The 19,639-nt window shown below is 43.1% G+C and overlaps 1 protein-coding gene across 3 annotated transcripts; it reads right to left on the reverse strand.

Moving 5' to 3' along the window:
* Window positions 1-72: 72 nt before the first annotated feature.
* cracd (capping protein inhibiting regulator of actin dynamics) lies at window positions 73-18,267 on the reverse strand. 3 transcript variants are annotated; one of them, XM_077583056.1, is made up of 10 exons: window positions 18,087-18,267; window positions 7,725-7,899; window positions 6,518-6,653; window positions 6,285-6,440; window positions 5,999-6,211; window positions 3,824-5,924; window positions 3,323-3,513; window positions 2,926-3,100; window positions 2,196-2,352; window positions 73-1,433 (listed from the first exon to the last, which is right to left on the reverse strand). In XM_077583056.1, the coding sequence occupies exons 3-10, from the start codon at window positions 6,557-6,559 to the stop codon at window positions 1,415-1,417; spliced, it is 3,054 nt and encodes a 1,017-aa protein (XP_077439182.1). In that variant the 5' UTR covers window positions 6,560-6,653; window positions 7,725-7,899; window positions 18,087-18,267; the 3' UTR covers window positions 73-1,414. The 3 variants fall into 3 exon arrangements, with proteins under 3 accessions (XP_077439182.1, XP_077439180.1, XP_077439181.1); XM_077583054.1 differs by lacking the exon at window positions 18,087-18,267 and adding an exon at window positions 12,253-12,350; XM_077583055.1 differs by lacking the exon at window positions 18,087-18,267 and adding an exon at window positions 12,253-12,348 and having other exon boundaries at window positions 73-2,352.
* Between the last annotated feature and the right edge of the window lie 1,372 nt (window positions 18,268-19,639).

Genomic DNA, 19,639 nt, shown 5'->3' on the forward strand with positions numbered 1-19,639 from the left:
CTGCAGTGTTGTTGGATGCAGAAACTAGTATTAATCTGTGTTAGCGTCCAATTGTCAACAAACAAGCAGCCATTCAATTCAGACATATTTATTTAAATTTTTCATAACATTTTTTTCGTTTAAGAATTCCCTTCATAAGTTTGTGTGGGACCTCCCAAAAAAAGTGCAAATGATACCAAACATCTTTTTTTTTCTTTTCATTTTGTTACACATAACACTGCGTACACCAGCAAGGTTAGAAACAGAAGGCTCTGTTTTACATACAGTACATATGGTGCACATGATCACTGCAGGAAGAACATTGACCTGGGAGACGAGGAGGAGGAAGTGATGATGATGATGATGATGATGACGATGACGATGATGGCCTACAACAGGATCTACATCAGGGGTGGGCAAATTTCTGTACTCAATGGTCACGTTTGATTTTTAAAACAGCCAGATTGAGACATAAAAAAAAAAAAAGGCAAATAATTTGAATTAATTTAATATTGATTTACGCATTGTCTTTAAAATCCTATTTTTAAATGTACAGTATTGGTTCTTATTTAACAGTAATTAATCAACCAATTTTTTAATGAAATGAAAATAAAATTAAAATGATTTAATGACAAGAATGGTCCAGGTCACTTGTAAATTTGGTTAAAAAAAACAAAACAAGTAAAATAATTTATTTGAATTCATTTTTTTTTACAGTATTTTGTATTATATTATGTAATTTAAATTAAATAATAAATAAGCTTTTTTGATTGTATTAGTTAATATTTATCGTTTATTTAATTATAATGAATTTGCCAATTTAACACAAAAATTAATATTTTTATTGTATTATTTATTTATTTATTAGCAAATTATTTAATGAGAACGACATTCCAATTCATTTGCAGATGAGGCTAAAAAATGAATAATATGTAAAACCATTTATTTATTTTAATTAATTACTGTTTATTTGTTATATTAAAACATTTTACATTAAATATTATTAGTTTTATTATTAAATAATAGTTATGAAAAATTAAAAATATTTGATTGTATAATTTACAGTAAATTTTGCAAATTGGGAGCTGGCTAAATTAATGCAACAAATATTAACAATGTAAAATAAAATAAATTAATTATGCAATGATGGGCGAATGGCTCTATGCAACAAATATTACCAATAAAATAAAACAAATCAACAGAATGGGCCAGATTCAAGAACATGACCCGAGAATCATATTTTGCCCACCCCTGATCTACATTGTACAGCAAGCAGGAAGTGACCGGAAGCCGAGCGGTGGGGGGGGCCAACCCCCACAAATCCCCACCATTCCGTCACCGACACAGTGGAAATAACACTGCTAGCCCTTTAGAGACCCTTAGTGACGTCTTCACACTGGCGAGCTTCACCTCGTCGTTGGAGGCCTTTGAGTATTTACAATCCCAGTGATTGGCTACAATAGGAATACAAATGTGGAATTGTGTGTTAGCCGCATGCTTGCAACCTTTACATATTAGAATATTTGTATATTTGAATGCAGCCAAGTGCGAGGGGAGTTGTGCAGTAGTGTGGTCTCTCCATGCAGAGCTGGTGTGTGCGTGTAGCAGAGTGCAGCGGTCCCCAACTCTTTTTTTTTTTTTTTTAGCACCATAGACCGGAAACAAGATTTGGACGATGACATAAAGTGATACATTGACTTACAAGTGGAATTTGTTATGTGACCTAGTAAGTTGCTTTTCTCATTAAAATGAATGATATCATTAATTTGTTCCAGACCTCTTTGAAAAATCGAGCCACTACGCTAAATTTCATTAGCGGTTAGCCATGCACTTGTTTCTCATCAGGAGCAGGTCCAGTCTTGAGCTGGTGGGGTCTTACTTGTATCTCGTCTACCCCGTAATTATAATTTGCAGAAAACCTCGCTTGATAAAAATTGAAACAAGAAATTCATTATGTAGCGACAGCGCTAGTTGGACGGCTGACATCTTTGTTTTTCTTGGAAGCTTCTTCTTCTGTTTACTCATTTCGCCAGCTACTGCGATAACTTTTTTAACAACCATATCAAGCAGATCTAAATCTGTTTTCCAGGTCTAACGAAATATTTTTGGTTGGCTGCCGAATACGCCACGGAGCGGTACCGGTCCACGGCCTGGTAGTTGGGGACCGCTGTAGTGAGTAGAAGGGTGTATGGGGTGGTTGATGGTGAGGTTGTTACTTGATGATCTGAGGACAGTCACTCCAGGCTTTGGCCTTTCGCTTGGCCAGCGCCAGCCAGGCGGGCTCGGTGGACACCTGCTGCGAGTCCGTCGCCGGGAAGCGCTTGGACACCTCCTTGACAGCAGGGGGCGACGGCGTGGCGTCTGCGATTTCCACTAGCAAAAGAAAAAGAAAAAGAAAAAGAAGAGTTAGCCACTATTGCAAAACTTGTCACATTTGATTTATTTTAAGTCTAAAAATAACAACTAAATAAATAACTAACTAAATAACTTTTACTGGTGTAAAATAAGACAAATAATATAAAAAGCTTATATTCATGTGTGCATTAGCATACGCTAGCTAAAACAAATTTAAACAAAGAAAATTTAATTACTACTCCAAAATATTATACCTGATAAAAACATACAATGACACAATTAAACAGTTTTTGTCACACTTTGCATCTACTAAATGGGCATTTTGCTGCTGCCCACAATGGCCACTTGGGGGCAGTACAGGACAGAAAGACAAATATACCGTACATAGACAGCTGTATAGTAAAGGTGTTTCAGCTCCTTGCACAGGATAAGGAATATATGACTGTGAGTACTTGTTATACTAAGTTTCTAAAAGTATCTGATTACTTTTTTACTTTTATTACACTACATTTGAAAACCTCCACAGATGATAATAAAATAAGTTGGGGAAAAAAAACATACACAAGAATCTGTACAGTAAAGTGTGCCTACCAGTGACAGAGCTGGGCAGCGTGTTGGCTTTCTTCAGCTGCTCTCGCCTCTCAAACCGCCCCAGCAGGCTGTCTGGTCTCTTGGGTTCGTTCGGGGTCTGAGGTTTCGAACCCGGACTGACGCTCCCGATTCCTCCTCGGCTCTCCGTGGGACTAATTGTCATCGCTAAGCCCACCTGTGGACCAAAGTGTGGATGGATGAGGATTGAATGTTCAGTACAAAAAAGTGTAATTTGATATGTAATGTAGTATTCATGTGATGAATGCCTTTAAGAGGCGTGGCCTAGTAAGTGACATCAGAATCTGGAGTCCAGTTGGTCCGAGCGTCTGGACTTTTTGTACGCTATTTGGTAGTTTGTTGTTTTTAGCCTCGTACATGAGTCGTGGATTCAACTTACGCTGTCTCGCTCCCGGGTTTGCTTCTCGGCCAGTTTGGCCTCCCGTTGGCTGCGGCGCTCCTCACGGTTCTGCTGCTGATCCCGGAATCCTTTTTGCTTCTGCAGCGCCAACGTGATCCACAAAGGGCCCGCCTCCTTCTCATGAACCCTGGCGCTGTCCAGGGAGTGCCTGCTCTGAAGCGACGGTTTGTCTGCAGGGGACGACGAGGGAAACATCAACTTGGAACCAGGATCATCTATCGGTCAGTCTATGCGTTTTATGTTTATTTTTTTGCCCAATGGGGTATATATTATGGTAAGACATTTTGGAACTTTATGAGAATAGTCAAAATACAATTCATGAAATTAATGATGAACTCATTCACTGCTAGCTGATCTTTAACGTTTGGAGCCATCAATGGCAGAAACACTTTTTTGGCAAGAATTCGACCACAAATTAAGGACCGTCCGTCTCTATAAGCCATAAATTTGCAGGACCAACGTGGACTTGGTGACTCTGACCTCTCTTGATGAGCTCCGCCTTCCTGTCCGCTTTCTCCCTCCAGGGAATGTTGATGGACGGGAAGAAAGATCTCTTTTCCTTGGGTTCTTCGTCCCCTTGGGCTTGGTTGCTCCGCTGCAGTTGGGCCACCGCCGTGGGAGGACTCTGGCCGGTTGAATCCTCGGTCTCGCTGTGGCTCACTATAGGCAACGGCGATGGAGGAGGGGTGGGAACTCCTTCGGTGGGTTTGGGCGAGGCATGGGGTCTGCGGTAGAGCGACGGCTTGGAGGGGACGTGGTCCCCATCGCATCGCGGCGTGGGGCTGGGGGATTTGCTCGAGCCTTTCCGCGGCATCACAGGGGAGGCCGCGGCGAGGGAGTACTTGGCTTCTCTCTGAGGCGACGCCGGACTGGATCGGTCGGAAAAGACCGGAGAGGCGTCGGAGTCCAGCTCGATGGGGGTCAGGGGTGAGGGGACGCCGTCGAAGCTATCTCCGGCGCTGTAGCGCTTCTTGCGTTTCTCCATGGACTGCTCGCTGTGGAAACGGAGCGAGTAGTTGGTCCTCCTCAGCTTGATGCCAAACGGCGACGGCTTCTCCTCGCCGTCCCAACTCGGGTCCTCGGGCTCCACCCTGCTTTCGGGCTCTGCCGACACGCTACGATCGCGACCCTTCCACTCGGGTCCTTCAGGCTTGGCTCCGGGGCTGGGAACGAGGAAAGACGGGAGGTCTTTGGCAAAAACGCACTCATCCGCCGATCTTTCTGCAATGCGGACATTCTTATTCGTCCTGTTTTGAGCTTTACGGCTTGTGGCCGGCGAGGCGGAAGTAGGCGTGTCGGACGATGCGGCATCCTCCCCCATTTTATCATCTGACATGCTGCAAGTGGAGCACTCCGAATTCCTTTTTGAATCTCCAAATTTCTTCTTGGCAGGCGTGATGGAGAACTTGGTGCTGGCGGACATGGTCTTCCTCAGGTGCGTTTGGGTAAGCTCATGCGGGTCTTCAAGGCTGACTTGAGGTTGGCTCCTGCTGGGGTCTGGGTACTCGCTGCCCTCCTCCACACCTTTAAATATCTTGGACCTGATGTTGGCCCACTCTGCCAGGACTGCCGCCCCAGCCGGGTCCGTCTCAGTGGCCTCAGTGAGGGATTTCGTCTTTGACGAATTGCGGTCCGGGGACGTCTTGGTCTTGGCGGGCGGCGTTCCCTGGGCCTTCCGGTCCTCACCGAGACCGAGGAGGGACTTGCAGGCGGTGTCCCTGATCTGGTCCAGATTGACGGCGGTGCCACACAGCTGCGCTCCAGTCACCAGGATGGCAGTGTGGGGGACGTACGGTGAAGTCTGCCGGCTGGGGGAGTCCGGTACTTCGGATGAGGACTTGGTTTCGACGGTGGCTCGGTGGATGGCGGAGGTTGCCGTAACGGGCGACAAGTTGACCTTCGGGAAGAGGATTTCGTTTTCTCCGGAGGAAACTTGGAAGGAGAACGGCCGCTGCCGCTCCTCCATCTCCCTCCAACGAAGCTCCTCAGCTCTCCTGTTCCTCTCCTGAGGATCCGAGCTTGCGTCCGCCTCGTCTTCCGCCATTTTCTTCAGCTGTTCCTCTGACTCCAGTTTGCGTTTCTCTTGGATCTCTCTCAATTTCCGCTTCTCTGCTTCCTTCTTCTTCCTCTTCTTGCTCTCCTCTTCCTCCAATCGCAGTCTCTGAGCCTTGTGCTCTTGCTGCCTCCTCGCCTCTTCTTCCTCCTTTCTTCTTTGCTCTGCCCTCAGCCTCCTCGCCTCCTCCTCCTTGCGCTCCTTGTCCTCTCGATGCCTCCTCTCCTCTTCGCTCCTCATCCTTCTCTCCTCTTCCTCGCTTAACCTCCTCTCTTCGTCTTCCTTCTCTTCGCGCTGCTTCCGACAGAGCACTTCTTCTTCAATCCTCAGTTGTTCTGCTCGCTGTCTTCTCTCCTCATCTTCCAGCTCCTTCTTCCTCTTTGCTTCCAGTTGTTCTTCTTCTACTCGCTGCTTCTTGAAGGCTTCCAGGGACTCTTCCGTGGATGATCTGCGGCGGTGCTCTGCGGAGACGCCTGCCACTTCCAGGTCTTCCTGCACCACACCGGGGACGCATACTTCCTGGAGGTCCTGGGAACATGTAAGTATGATTAGTCAGGACCCCAAAATTTGAGAACCCTTTGTGTAAAATGATGTTTTCTCACCTGCGTGAACCGCCGATGCTTGCGTGAAACCCTCTGATTCTTGGGTTTGACCGACAGTTTATGCTTGGCTGCCGTGTTGTCCAGAAGAGATGCTGACTGCGGAACAGCGTCCAGGTTGACTGACTCGATTGTACCGCCAGGTGGGAGGACTCTTTTGGATCTGGGGGACTTCACAGGGGTGCCGTGCGATCTCGGTTGTGGAACCGCTTGGACCTGGACAACGATAAATGTACTATTTGCAACTGCATTACCCAACTGTGCAAAACGGAAGTTTTGTCAGCATTACCGTTGGTTCAGCTTTTTCAGGCTCCATTTCAACCTGCGCCGTCACCCTCAGAGGACTCTGCGGCGCCTCCTCTTCATCGGAACTTCCCTCATCCCCTTCGCTTCTTCTCAGGGAAGGGGGCCTCTGGCCGAACTTGATAGTCTGTGCGATCTGCTTCTGTGCGATTAACACGATAACGTTTTGAGTAAAGCAAAATGGAGTACATTTCGCAACATTCTGTGCTTGGACCTGACCTGCAGGTTTTTCACTTTGTCTGAGACGTTTTCCTGGGACATGGCGAGATCCAGGCCGGCCTGCTTGGCCGAAGACTCCTCCGGGATGAAGATGCTGTCGTGCGAGAGGGCTCGAGATCCGATGGGATTCAGCTCCCTGCGGACAGAGAGGCCACAGTGGCGTCTGTACACTCTGCAGTCTTTTTTTTGCATTCAAATGGATTTTGAATTTCAAATTCCAGGTCAAAATGTTTCTTATCCATCACGCTAGCACATATACACACTACAATAACAAGTGCATCTGGGACAGAGTCTCAGAATCCTCTAAAGCAGTGGTCCCCAACCTTTTTTTCACCACGGACCGGTTCATACAGTACATGTCCACAACTTTGGCGGACTGGCAACCCAGTGGGTTGGGGGGGGGGGGGGGGTGCTTGGCTGTTCGTCGGCTGATTAATAAAAGGCTACGACAACAAACGCAAGTCCACTACCAAAACAAGGGTAACAAAACGCGACTGAGATAATTAGCATCTTGACATGTGACAAAGAGTCTGTCGTAAGCAGAGAGAATCTGGTCACTTTTCAAAATAAAATATTTTTAAGCCTCGGCTAATCAATTAACCGGAAGTACAGTACGTTTTTTTTTTATTCTTTCAACTGTGCGGCCCGACGCGGCCTGGTCCAAAGGTGCCCACGGCCCGGTACAGGTCCGCGGCCCGGTGGTTGGGGACCACTGCTCTAAAGTCTGAACAAAGAACTAAACTATCCATCCATCCATTTTCTTAACTGCTTGTCCTCACAAGGGTCACGGGGGGTGCTGGAGCCTATCCCAGCTGGCTTCAGGCAGTAGGCGGGGTACACCCTGAACTGGTCGCCAGCCAATCGCAGGGCACACAAAGACGAACAACTCACAATCACACCTATGGACAATTTGGAGTGTTCAATTAGCCTGCCATGCATTGTCTTTGGAATGTGGGAGGAAACCGGAGCACCCGGAGAAAACCCACGCAGGCACGGGGAGAACATGCAAACTCCACCCAGGAAGGCCGGACTCGATCTCACGTCCTCTGCACTGGGAGGCAGACGTGCTAACCAGTCAGCCACCGTGCCACCCAAAGAACTAAACTAACGATATGAAATCTTTGCATGATTTCCCTAAACCTTATCACCCTTTTTTGCTGACTGATTACACAAAGGCTTTTCAGGAAATAATCACCGGATGCCATACCTTAGGCTTTGACTGGCGTTCTCGTCATCGGACACAACTCCATTGCACACCTCCCCGGTGGAGAAACTGGCCTTCAGCTGCGCTCCATCAAAGCCCCCCTGGGCCTCTCGCTTCTGCTTCTTCTTCCCAAAGAGGCGTCTGAAGGGCTGGAACTTGCCCTGCCGCCTCCGCTTCTCTGCCGGCGGGAAAGAGAGAGGGGGGGGGGGGGGGGCATGTGATAATGGCACAGTATAATCATTTTTTATACCTCTGGCAAAATCATGAGAAGTGGAGGCGGGGTTTTTGAGAACATGTGGCTTTGAATGATTGACAGATGAATGACAGCAGATAAGAGACAGCGAGTTGACTCTTGTTAAGAACCAAACGTGTGTGTGTGTGTGTGTGGGGGGGGGGGGGGGCGGTAACCCCATGGTTAAAGGGTAACCCCATGCAGAAAAACAGGGCGAGCAAAGCAGCGAATAGCACGACTCAAATCTCATGCTAAACCGGTGGCACTTCCCGTATGACTCAACGATTTCATCATTTGCCCGTTATTTGAGAGGAAAGCTGCTACCATAAAATATGTTAATAAGTCATGAAATCATTTTATGGACGCCTTTGATAGTGCTCAAGTGTAAAGGATTTCCTCCTTAAGGTTAAAAAGTAAGTACAGTACTCTATTTAGCCTTAATCTTGTGCATATTAAACCATGGCCATTGTAGACCTGGAGGGACACAACATTGTGGAGTGGCATCACCTTTAACCTACCTGCTTTGTTGTGGGTCAAACGGACTCATTAATAAGTTAATAATGTTTTTTTTTTTTATATATATATATGAAACGTGCTTTGCTTGGTTTGTTTAATTCACATTCACAATGAAAGTGCTTCACTTCAAACATGCATGTTTGTTTGTTTTTTAAAGAAGTTAAAAATAAATAAATAAATTGAGAACTAGATAAAGCCCAACCGTTTTAAGTTACAATAGTTGTCGGCCAAGAAATATTAAAGGAGGGAATTCTTTTAAAAAAAAATTTTTTATAATAATAATATTTGGCAATTTTATTTTGGAAAATTTAAAAGTTGGAATGGAATCGGTCATGAAATGTGTTGGAGAGAATAATGTATGATTTTTGTTTTTTTTTGTGAAAATTTGAGTAATCAGTAAAGAAATCTTGAAGGAGGGAATTTTTTTTTTCCAAAGCCAAATGATACTTTAAAAAACTAATAAACATTCAATACACGTTATCCATGAAAAAGGGGGTAATGGGGAAAAAATACCCCGGGAAAAAAGCAGAAAAAAATACAAAATATGAAAAAATATATATATATATTTTTTAAAACTATGAATATGCAAATCCGTGGGTGCCGAACTATTTGATATGGTGAGCCCTTGCAGGGTTGCTGCTTCTTCTTAGTAATAGCTATATTGATAATTTGGTAACCCAATTTCTTGGTAGCTTTATCTTGTCAGTATGGGTCATTTTTACTCCTTGTTGGATCAAAATCTTGACCCAACGTGCTGGGTTCAAATCCTCAACCCAATGCGATGGGTATAAATTACCCATCATTGGCTGTGTCTCTTTTAAGACTCAGTGCTGGGTTAGCTATTTTAGACAATTTGGGTTACTTTTAACCCAGCAGGTTTAAGAATGTATTGTCAGCAGGACCTTTATCTTCAGGTGGGACACCCACATCATGCACATCCACTTCTTGGGGGTTGGGCCACTACTAACAACCTAATCCCACAAAAATTATTAACAATAACAAAACATACGCTGGCACATGATGTGGAAGCATGATACCCCTTTTACTTCTGCCTCTCTCTCTCTCTCTCTCTTTCTGGCCCACAAAACAAAGACCTTAATGCACCGCTGTGGGCGCGCTCACACACTCATGCGTGAAACAAGAAAGGACCAGCCGCTCTTCCTGCGTGCTGGCGCGCTCACTGTGTCCGAGCCCCCCCGGAGCCTCCTGCTGGTTCCTCACACCGGATGGACATCCAATCAGGTGAAGGCTAAGCTAGCCCAAGGGAGGCCGGCGGCAAACTAGCAGGAGGCTTTCGCTCAAACCAAAATGTCCCCTCCTAGATTCAAAAGCACCATAAGCATCAAAAGTCAAGCTCTTGCATCACTCAAAGCACACCATGCAACTCTTAAAGAGACACAGGCACGAAAAAACAACAACACTGCCCCTTTAAGAGGTTTGGATCTTTTTTACCTGTGCCTTTAGATTGCTCTAAAAACATGCCGGGCTCGGTTTCCGTGGCGCCCGTCGCCATGGTCGTACCGCAGCACACCTCGGCTGCGGCGACACAAAGGAAGCGTGGGAATTTACTCAACTGCAGATGGGGAAGGCTTCGTTTAAGGGTGTGGACAGTGGTGGGTGGTTTTCCCAATAAGAAATGTTAGTGTATGTCACTACAGGCAGCTGGGCCAAAAGTAGAGGCACGGTACACACTTTTTAAATTCTGAAAGGAATTAAAAAGGAAACAGAAAGCATGTATGAAAAGAAGAATGAGTTAGGAAGGTTGGGTGGAAGGAAGAAAAAAACAGATGGCTAGGAAGGAAGGAAGGAAGGAAGGGAGGGAGGGAGGAAAGAAGGAAGGACTGAGCGATGAAAGAATAATATGATGATGACATGAAAGGATGGATAGATGGTAAGAAGGTTGGATTAAAGGAAGAGAACAAGGACAGAATGAAAAGGAAGGAAGGACAAGGGAGGGAGATGGAGGAAAGGTAGGAAGGAAGGATGCAAAGATTGCTTGAGAGGAAAGAAGGAAGGAAGGTACACAGGAAGAAAGGAAACAAGGGTGTATAAAAAGAAGAAATGGAGGAAGGAAGGAAGGAAGGAAGGAATAGAGGAAGATGGAGAAAAGGTAGGAAGGAAGGGTGGTTGGAAGGAAGGATGCAAAGATGAAGGAAGGAAGGTACACAGGAAGAAAGGAAACAAGGGTGTATAAAAAGAAGAAATGGAGGAAGGAAGGAAGGAATAGAGGAAGATGGAGAAAAGGTAGGAAGGAAGGGTGGTTGGAAGGAAGGATGCAAAGATGAAGGAAGGAAGGTACACAGGAAGAAAGGAAACAAGGGTGTATAAAAAGAAGAAATGGAGGAAGAAAGGAAGGAATAGAGGAAGATGGAGAAAAGGTAGGAAGGAAGGGTGGTTGGAAGGAAGGATGCAAAGATTGCTTGAGAGGAAAGAAGGAAGGAAGGTACACAGGAAGAAAGGAAACAAGGGTGTATAAAAAGAAGAAATGGAGGAAGGAAGGAAGGAAGGAATAGAGGAAGATGGAGAAAAGGTAGGAAGGAAGGGTGGTTGGAAGGAAGGATGCAAAGATGAAGGAAGGAAGGTACACAGGAAGAAAGGAAACAAGGGTGTATAAAAAGAAGAAATGGAGGAAGAAAGGAAGGAATAGAGGAAGATGGAGAAAAGGTAGGAAGGAAGGGTGGTTGGAAGGAAGGATGCAAAGATGAAGGAAGGAAGGTACACAGGAAGAAAGGAAACAAGGGTGTATAAAAAGAAGAAATGGAGGAAGAAAGGAAGGAATAGAGGAAGATGGAGAAAAGGTAGGAAGGAAGGGTGGTTGGAAGGAAGGATGCAAAGATTGCTTGAGAGGAAAGAAGGAAGGAAGGTACACAGGAAGAAAGGAAACAAGGGTGTATAAAAAGAAGAAATGGAGGAAGGAAGGAAGGAAGGAATAGAGGAAGATGGAGAAAAGGTAGGAAGGAAGGGTGGTTGGAAGGAAGGATGCAAAGATGAAGGAAGGAAGGTACACAGGAAGAAAGGAAACAAGGGTGTATAAAAAGAAGAAATGGAGGAAGAAAGGAAGGAATAGAGGAAGATGGAGAAAAGGTAGGAAGGAAGGGTGGTTGGAAGGAAGGATGCAAAGATTGCTTGAGAGGAAAGAAGTAAGGAAGGTACACAAGAAGAAAGGAAACAAGGATGTATAAAAAGAAGAAATGTAGGTAGGAAGGAAGGAAGGAAGGAAAGGAGAAGGGTCCTCCCTAAAGTAACAAGGAAGTATGAAAGGAACAAAGGAAGGGAGGAAGCAGGGTAGGAATATTGGAAGGAGATACAAGGTGTGAAAGTGAAGGTAAAAGGAAGGAACACAAGAAGGAAGGAATGAAATAAGAATTTCTGAAAGGAAGGAAGGCAAAAGAAAGAACACTGTCGTTTGTTTTCATGAGTGTATTTTACGAAGTGGAAATGCTTTTTATATGGTCTCTCTATATCGCGGATATTCATCAGGGGATGCATCGCACATGATACCCGTGGGAAAAAAATGCTTGGAGAAAAAAAAAAAGCGATATAGTGGGGGGGAATACCGTATTCCAATTTGGAATACAGCTTTAACAAAACTACTCAACAAAAAAAGGCAACAAACCAAATCGCCTCCCATGTGGCAAATCGTTAGCTGGCGATGAGATGCGAGAGAGCAGCAGTTAGCGGCCATGCGCAAAAAAAGCACGGCGAAGCGACACCCCCGGTGCATCATCCGGCAGCCAAAAAGCAGCGTGACGCCTTTTTGCCAGACGGAAATCGCCGATTTACCTATTTGGGCCGCGCAGCTCGACAGCGCAGCGCACCACTGCAGTAAAACCTTAGGGAACATGGACGGGCTCGTTTGCAAACTTTGAGGCCCACGGACGCCTCCAAGGCCTCGGCGATGGCGGCTTGGGGGTTTGGGGGGGGGGGGGATACGGTCACAAGAGACACAAAAACAGCAGGTTTGCTTTTGTTAGTATCACGGGTCACATGGAACATGAGGGTGGCATGGGGGGGGGGGGGGGGGGGGGTGGCATGGAGGAGGGGTGGCAGCAAAAGCCATATAAGAACAACGCCACCAGCTGCTGTGTTTTCATTGCATTCATCAAAAGGGGTACGTTCCAGAGTCAGACACACTTGCATTTGGTGAAAGTCCACGACATATACGTAGAGAAACCATATAAAAACCTAAAAAATATTTATTAAAAAAAAAAAAAAAAATGCTTAGCTGTTTAAAACATTGTAAACATATTTAAAAACACAAGAAAAATGCAAGCACAAAATATTCAAATAATAATAACCCAATTTGGGTAGAAAAATGAATAAATAAATAAATGAACTGATCCACGACTAACTTTTGAACAAAAAAATTGATAGTTTTGTGCAAAACAACCCCAAAAGTGTCATTTGTATAAAATAACCTTAAAAGCCGGGTCATTTTGTAATGAAAACCCCCTCAAAAAGGTGGGTTGTTACAACCCCAAAATTTTGTCATTTGTACAAAACAGAACAAAAAAATAGGGTCATTTTGTACGAAACAACCCCAGCAATCTGCTCATTTGTGCAAAACAAACCACCAAAATGTTGTCATTTTTATAAAACAACCCCCAAAAATTGGGTCGTTTAGTATAAAACAACCCCAAAAATGTGGTCATTTGTATAAAACATCACCAAAAATTGGGTCACTTATTAAAACAACCCCAAAAATTGGGTCATTTTGTCCAAAACGACAAAATTGGATTGTTTAGTATAAAACCCAATCAATTTGATCCTTTGTATAAAACAACAAACTGGGTCACGTATGAAAGCAACCCCATTTTTTTTTGTTCCTTACAAAACAGCCCAGAAAGATTGGATCAAATGAACCCAAGTAGTGAATCGTTCCAATTTTTGACGCAAGTGCTTTAAAAGTGTAGAAACGACTCTACATATTGTAACGTACACAAGGTATGTCTTTAAGAGGCGGAGCTTGGCACGTGACGCCCGTGTGTGAGTGTAATGTCATGAGCTGAGGTTGACAGCAGTTTCCTATACGTGTGCTCGGTGGTTGAACGTTAATGAGCTTGTTGTGACTTTTTGGATTGTGGACAATTTAGTGTCTTCAAGGCACTATAGTAACAATAATGAGAATTTTTTTTTCAAATATTCATGCATCGTGGCTACATTAAAAGAAGCGCGAACAACAATTGAGGCTTTTTTTCTTTACTGTCAGTTTTTTTTTCCGGGGGGGTCGGGGGTCATTAACTTGTGGCATCCAAATGTCACAAACATCCTCCATGTCAGTGCAGGACCAAATAGCAAACAACGTCGTCGATTTTTTTTTTTTTTGGGGACAGCGTGTCGCCGCGTATCGCATGACATGAGATTTTCCACTCGGCGGTTAAGTGGAGCGTTGAAGTGTGCCCGGAAAGGCAACAAGCCCCCCCCGGATGCACAAAACACACATTACGAAACAAATAATAAAAAAAAAAAACGCAGAAAGGAGACGATGTAAAGGAGATCTTGATGTGTGTCTTTTTTTGTGTGTGTGTGTGTTTGTATATAGAAAGGCCTTCTTACCGTCCAGCTCTGTGTGCAAGGCTATCTGCGGCGTATTCCACCTGCCTGCTGTCACTGTGCAACGAGGGCATCACCCGGAGTCAGGTATCACAGGCAGTGACGTTTGCTTGGTCATGTGTGTGCGTGTTGTCCACTGTACAGTACTCACGACTTCATAGTCTCACATTGTAGCTGGTCAGCTGATCTATTTGTGTGTGCGTGTGCGTTCCGATAGCGCTGCTGTGTGCGAAGGAGGCACAAAGTGACACTTTGTCTGGCAGCTGGAAAGGCACATTGCGGCAGAACAGGAGGCCATTCAGCTCCCTCGCATGGGACGACGACGACGACGCACACACAAAGCCGCCGGTTGTGCACGTCGTCGGACAGAAGGGCACGTTTGCACGTGTCGTGTTGTGAGGATGCTGTTTGATGATGCGCGCGCCGCAATTAGTCGTTTGCACATCTGGAAGTGCAAGTATGATTTTCCGAATGTTGTGAGCATTTTGAACTCATTCAACTGCCATTGACGGCTATAGACGTCAAAAATTCAATTGTACAATAAAATAAAATTCTAGGTTTTCATACTCTTGTTAACAAAAGTGGAAAAAAAATGTGAAACTAATAGAAATAATTCAAATGATTTTTTTTACGTCTATAGCCGTCAATGGCAGTGAATGAGTTAAAAGTGAATTTTAATTATTGTCTTAACTCATTCACTACCATTGACGGCTATAGATGTCAAAAACTTGAACTATTCATATTGGTTTAAAACTTTTTTTCCACTTTTGTTAACAAGAGTATGTAAACCTAGAAAAAAAATACATTTAGAAGAGATAAAAAATTTGTGAAGTCATGTGATTAATTACAATTAAAAATTTTAATCGCCTGACGCCCCTAATTTTTTAATAATCTTTTCTTTTCTTTTTGTCAAAAAAAAGTTTATTAAAAACATTTCTAGGTTTTCATACTCTTGTTAACAGAAGTGGGAAAAAAATGTTAAACTAATAGAAATAGTTCAAATAATTTTTTTGACGTTTTTAGGCATCAATGGCAGTGAATGAGTTATATATATATATATATATATATATATATATATATATATAGCTTCAACCAACATTGTTCCCAGGGGAAAAAATAGGAGGCATTTATTTGAGGTGGGGTATTTATTTTTCAAAAGACATCAGAAACAAGATGGCCAACATGGTTACCGTAGTGTACTAAACTAAATTTTCAACAGATCTTGTCCCAAGGGGCAAATAGGGGGCTTTTATTTGAGGTAAGGTGTTTATTTCTTTTAACTACATCAGAAAAGATGACCCGCATTGTACTACATTTTCAACCAATCTTGTCCTGGGGGTAAAATTGGATATATTTTGGCTATTTGAGGGGAGTTGTTGTTGTTGTTGTTTTTAAAATACATATCTGAGTTAACATGACTAACATGGTTGTGGTTCACTAAATTTTCAACAAAATTAGCTCTGACATCAAATTAGGAGCTATTTATTTGAGTTGAAGTGTTTATTTTTAAATATCTATTGAACACAAGATGGTCAGTCACTATTGTGCTTGAGTACATTTTTAATTAATCTTGTATCATAAATAAAATAGGAGGTGTTTATTTGAGGTGAGGTGTTTATTTATTTGTGTTTATTTATTTGTGTTTATTTATTTGTTTAAAGATATTGGACACAAGACGAGCAACATAGTTATTGTGCTTAACTAAATTTTCAACCAAACTTGTGCTGAGGGGACAATATGTGCCATTTATTTGAGGTGAGGCATTTATTTTTTTAAAGATATTGGAGCCAAGGTGATCAACATGGTTATAGTCAGTATTGCATTCAATTAGATTTTAAATCAATTTCTTCAAGGGCCTAAATAGGAGATGTTGAGGTGAGGTGTTTATGTTTAAAAAATATATCTATAAAATATATTGGTTGCATTTATTTGATGTGAGGTGTTTGATCGTTTTTAGAAATATATTGGACACAAGCTGGCCAACATGGTTACAGTTAGCATTGTGCTTAATTTACTTTTCAACAAACCCAGTCCGGAGGAGAATTAGGAGGCATTTATTTGAGGTGTGGTACTTACAGTACTGTAAAGCTTTTGTCACTATGACAACCGGGATCAGAGCTCGGGGGTTGCCATGAGATACTTGCAATGCAATTAAGATCAATTTCCCACAATCCAGTGCGTCCCATCACAACAACAATGGCTTTGAAAGGCATCTAAAGCAAAGTGAGTTCACATTTTTCACTCAGTTGTACCCGTGCTGCCTGTAAATCATGTTGACGATATCCTTGAACTAAATTCCACATAATGGAATGCTTTGCTTTTGTCGAGCATTCATTCATGTGACACAGCTGTCTCCCATTTTAGCATAATAGAAAACAAAACTTTGAGGATTGTCACGAAACAAACATTTGGATAGATTTATTCGTGTTAAATAGTTTGAGGTTTTTGGGGGAAGCTTAAATTGCATACAAATAATGGTGTTTAGTTTATTGTAAATCTTCTGACAAATTAAATATCTTTTTGGGGGCCTCAACATCCCTGAACTGATCATTTTTTGCGGACGCATCGTAAACAACCACCCAAAATTCACTCAGAGGAATAAAATTTAAAAAGAAAACTCAGCTCTCCACGTCTATCATAACAAGACACATGAAAAAGTTTCAAGAACCTACGCCTGAAATTGAAGTGGAAGTCGGCCATTTTGTTTTGAGGCTGCCATTTTAGGCCTCGTATTTTGATGTACAAGTACTGCTGCAACTACCAAACTTAGTTCAACGTCAATGTCATGTAATATGGGTGGAGCGTGGTGTCAAAGTTCATGCTTGAAACTGAACAGGAAGTGGACCATTTTGGGTAGAAGCAACCATTTTGGACAAGGGTTTGTACGCTGATGAACACTTGCTAGAGATTTTGTCCAAATTATCCGACACAAATTGGCCACCTTACAATAGGCTACTATGAAAAAGTCTCAATTAAAGACCCTTGTTTGGATTTGGAGTTTCATGCCTGAAACCGAACAGGAAGTCAGCCATTTTGGTTCGAAGCTGTCCTAATAGGCAAATTCCAGAACCTCAACTAGGAAATTCACACAAATGAGCCTCAATCAGAAGTATTTTTAGACGTATACGGTAGACAACACTAAATTTACTTAGGCCTATTTGTGTATTCAATGGACTATTGTGAGTGGATTATAACATCAACTATTTTTGAAGAATTCACCACAAAAACAAGAGTTCAACTGCATTTGTTTTTAAAATGACACAAAAGCCTGACAAAACGCTACCCTGTATAGTCGCCCTCCTTGTGTTCAGGCATCTGTACCTGCAGGACTCTATCAACCTGCATCGTGCAGACGGCTGCAATACACACACACACACACACACCTGCTTCGTAGCATAACAATCCGTGCTCGGTTTTGCATAACTTGATCAAGACTGTGAGCGATACGAGACCTCTATTAATCCAACAAGGAGCATGTCATCATGTCATCCTGACACCACATGACAGCAATGCTGCGTTGATTATTAATGAAACACTCAATACAATCTAAATGCGTGATTCCATTTTTAGCAGGGTGGGTGGGTGTAGTAGAAAGGGGGGGGGGGTGAGGGGAGATTGCAACCATCGGCCTTCCAAACCTCCACATCTCCAAAACGATGCATTGTCTCTTGACAAACACGCCACAAAAAAAGAAGGAGAAAAAAAAAGGCGTGGATCAATAGGTAAAGCGTTTAATTGGCAGATTTGTGGCTACGAACCACGCGTGGTTTGCAAAAACAGAACAAACGTGTTTTTAGTTATTATTTGCATTTAAATAGCCGCCTGGGTGCGTCAGCAAAACACACATTCATACAACACACCCGCGCACAAAGCCGTTTGGCAATTAGGCCCGCGCACAAGGGCGTTCGCGCGTCCAAATTCCACGCTTTGACGCACGTTGCGCGCGCCCGCGTCAGGATGGGAGGATGGATGGATGGATGGATAGAGGGATGGATGGATGGAGGGAGGTGCGGGAATGCGGTGACAAGGTCGTCACGCGACGGTTAGAACGCGACAAGACTCACGGCGATCGCGTGGCGGTTCCTTCCTGTTCGGTCTTCGACGCTTTTGTTGCCGCCGAGGAGGAGGAGGAGGAGGAGGAGGAGGATGATGCGCGTACCAGACAGCGAGAAGCACGCACACGCACAGCTGCACGCGCCTGGAGGAGGAAAGGGGAGGAGGAGGGTGTGTTGTGCACACGAGGGAGGAAGAAAGAGGGATGGAGGGGGTTAAGTGTGTGTATGAAAGTGGATGTAAACATGCACCTAATGATAGGCTAAATTACATGTGAATTCCGCCTAAACCATGACGAAACAATAGAATCTATCAATACTTATTTATTTAAAAAAAAACAAAGCAGTTCAAAATCAGTAGCCTTAATTGACACGTACAAAAAAATAAATAAAAATTAAATAATTAATATGTTGCGGTGTGCAGATCGCTCTATACGTACGTGTTTCGCTAGTCGAAGTTGTCTGGAGCAAGTTTTGCTCTGATCAACCAATCAGAGGACACAGACATTCTGACGTCATCAAGGGGCCAGCGAACCTGGCACTCCGAGGATGAATTTGAAACCTGATGATGGAAACCGTCCCATTGGTAGTGCAAAGGTTGTGATTAATATGGAAACGCACGGAGGTTGAAATCTGATTGGACGAGGGAAAACAAAACAAAACAAGTAACATACCGTAAACATCCTGAAAGCAGTGCAGGCTGCAGCCAGGAGAAAGCTTGACGAAATGAACAGAATAGAACGTTGGGAATAAATTAATTCAAGCAAATCGGGTTTATATTGTACATGCTTTGTATTCCATAAATGGAACCTATCGAGTAATTATCTTTAACGTGTTGTAATTGCTGCTTTCTGAGCACAAAGGATTTAACCATTGGAATCTGGTCTATCATCTCCAAAAATGTTAATAGGCTTTTGAGGTGGAGTTAAGAATGTAAGAGATCAATGTAGCTGGAATGCTTATCAACACGGCTTCCTTTTTTACAGCATAAAATGACCGACACCGTTCTGATTTAAGTCCTATTTTGTACTGTGCGAGTCAGAGAAGCTTTGTGAATTTCCTTCTTTTATTGTTTTATATCTATATTTTACAATACGGTGCTACTTGAAGGTAGGAACAAATTATTGGCATTAATGGAATTTTAGGTGACTAACATTTCCAATTAACATTACAATTGAATAGGCGCCAATTATTCCCTGATTTTAACTATTTGCAGCCGGTCCCTGTCATTTGTTAGCATTAGAATGAGTCCACTAAATAAAAAGCATGTAAATTAATTTACGAGTTTGGTCCCAGAAAAAAAAATACAGTAAAACAAAAGCATGGTGTCTTTCGCTCCAGAAAATATTTTATTGTGAAAATTTTAACCGGATGTTTTTCCTTTATCGGTGTTAGAATACGTTGTTTCCACGAGGAACGTTATAAACATATTCAATAATTACTATTCTATGATAATTTATGTATTTCCGTAGTTTTTCAAAAAATAACTTGGTCGTTTTATTTTGGAGGTTTGACAGGAAACGTTACGCGTGGATGTTGTCTGGACAAAAGTTAACTATGGGTAC

Source organism: Vanacampus margaritifer, chromosome 13 (genome assembly GCF_051991255.1).
Source record: "Vanacampus margaritifer isolate UIUO_Vmar chromosome 13, RoL_Vmar_1.0, whole genome shotgun sequence".
In the NCBI taxonomy this organism is placed as follows: domain Eukaryota; kingdom Metazoa; phylum Chordata; class Actinopteri; order Syngnathiformes; family Syngnathidae; genus Vanacampus; species Vanacampus margaritifer.

Bases quoted from the DNA above. Each gene is read 5' to 3' on its own strand.
- cracd (XM_077583054.1), bottom strand. From the start codon at position 12,313: ATGTTCCCTAAGGTTTTACTGCAGTGGTGCGCTGCGCTGTCGAGCTGC. The intron at 6,654-7,724 runs GTATGGCATCCG...CTCTGTCCGCAG, and splicing joins AACGCCAGTCAAAGCCTAAG to GGAGCTGAATCCCATCGGAT. The intron at 2,353-2,925 runs GTAGGCACACTT...TTCTTTTGCTAG, and splicing joins GCTGCCCAGCTCTGTCACTG to TGGAAATCGCAGACGCCACG.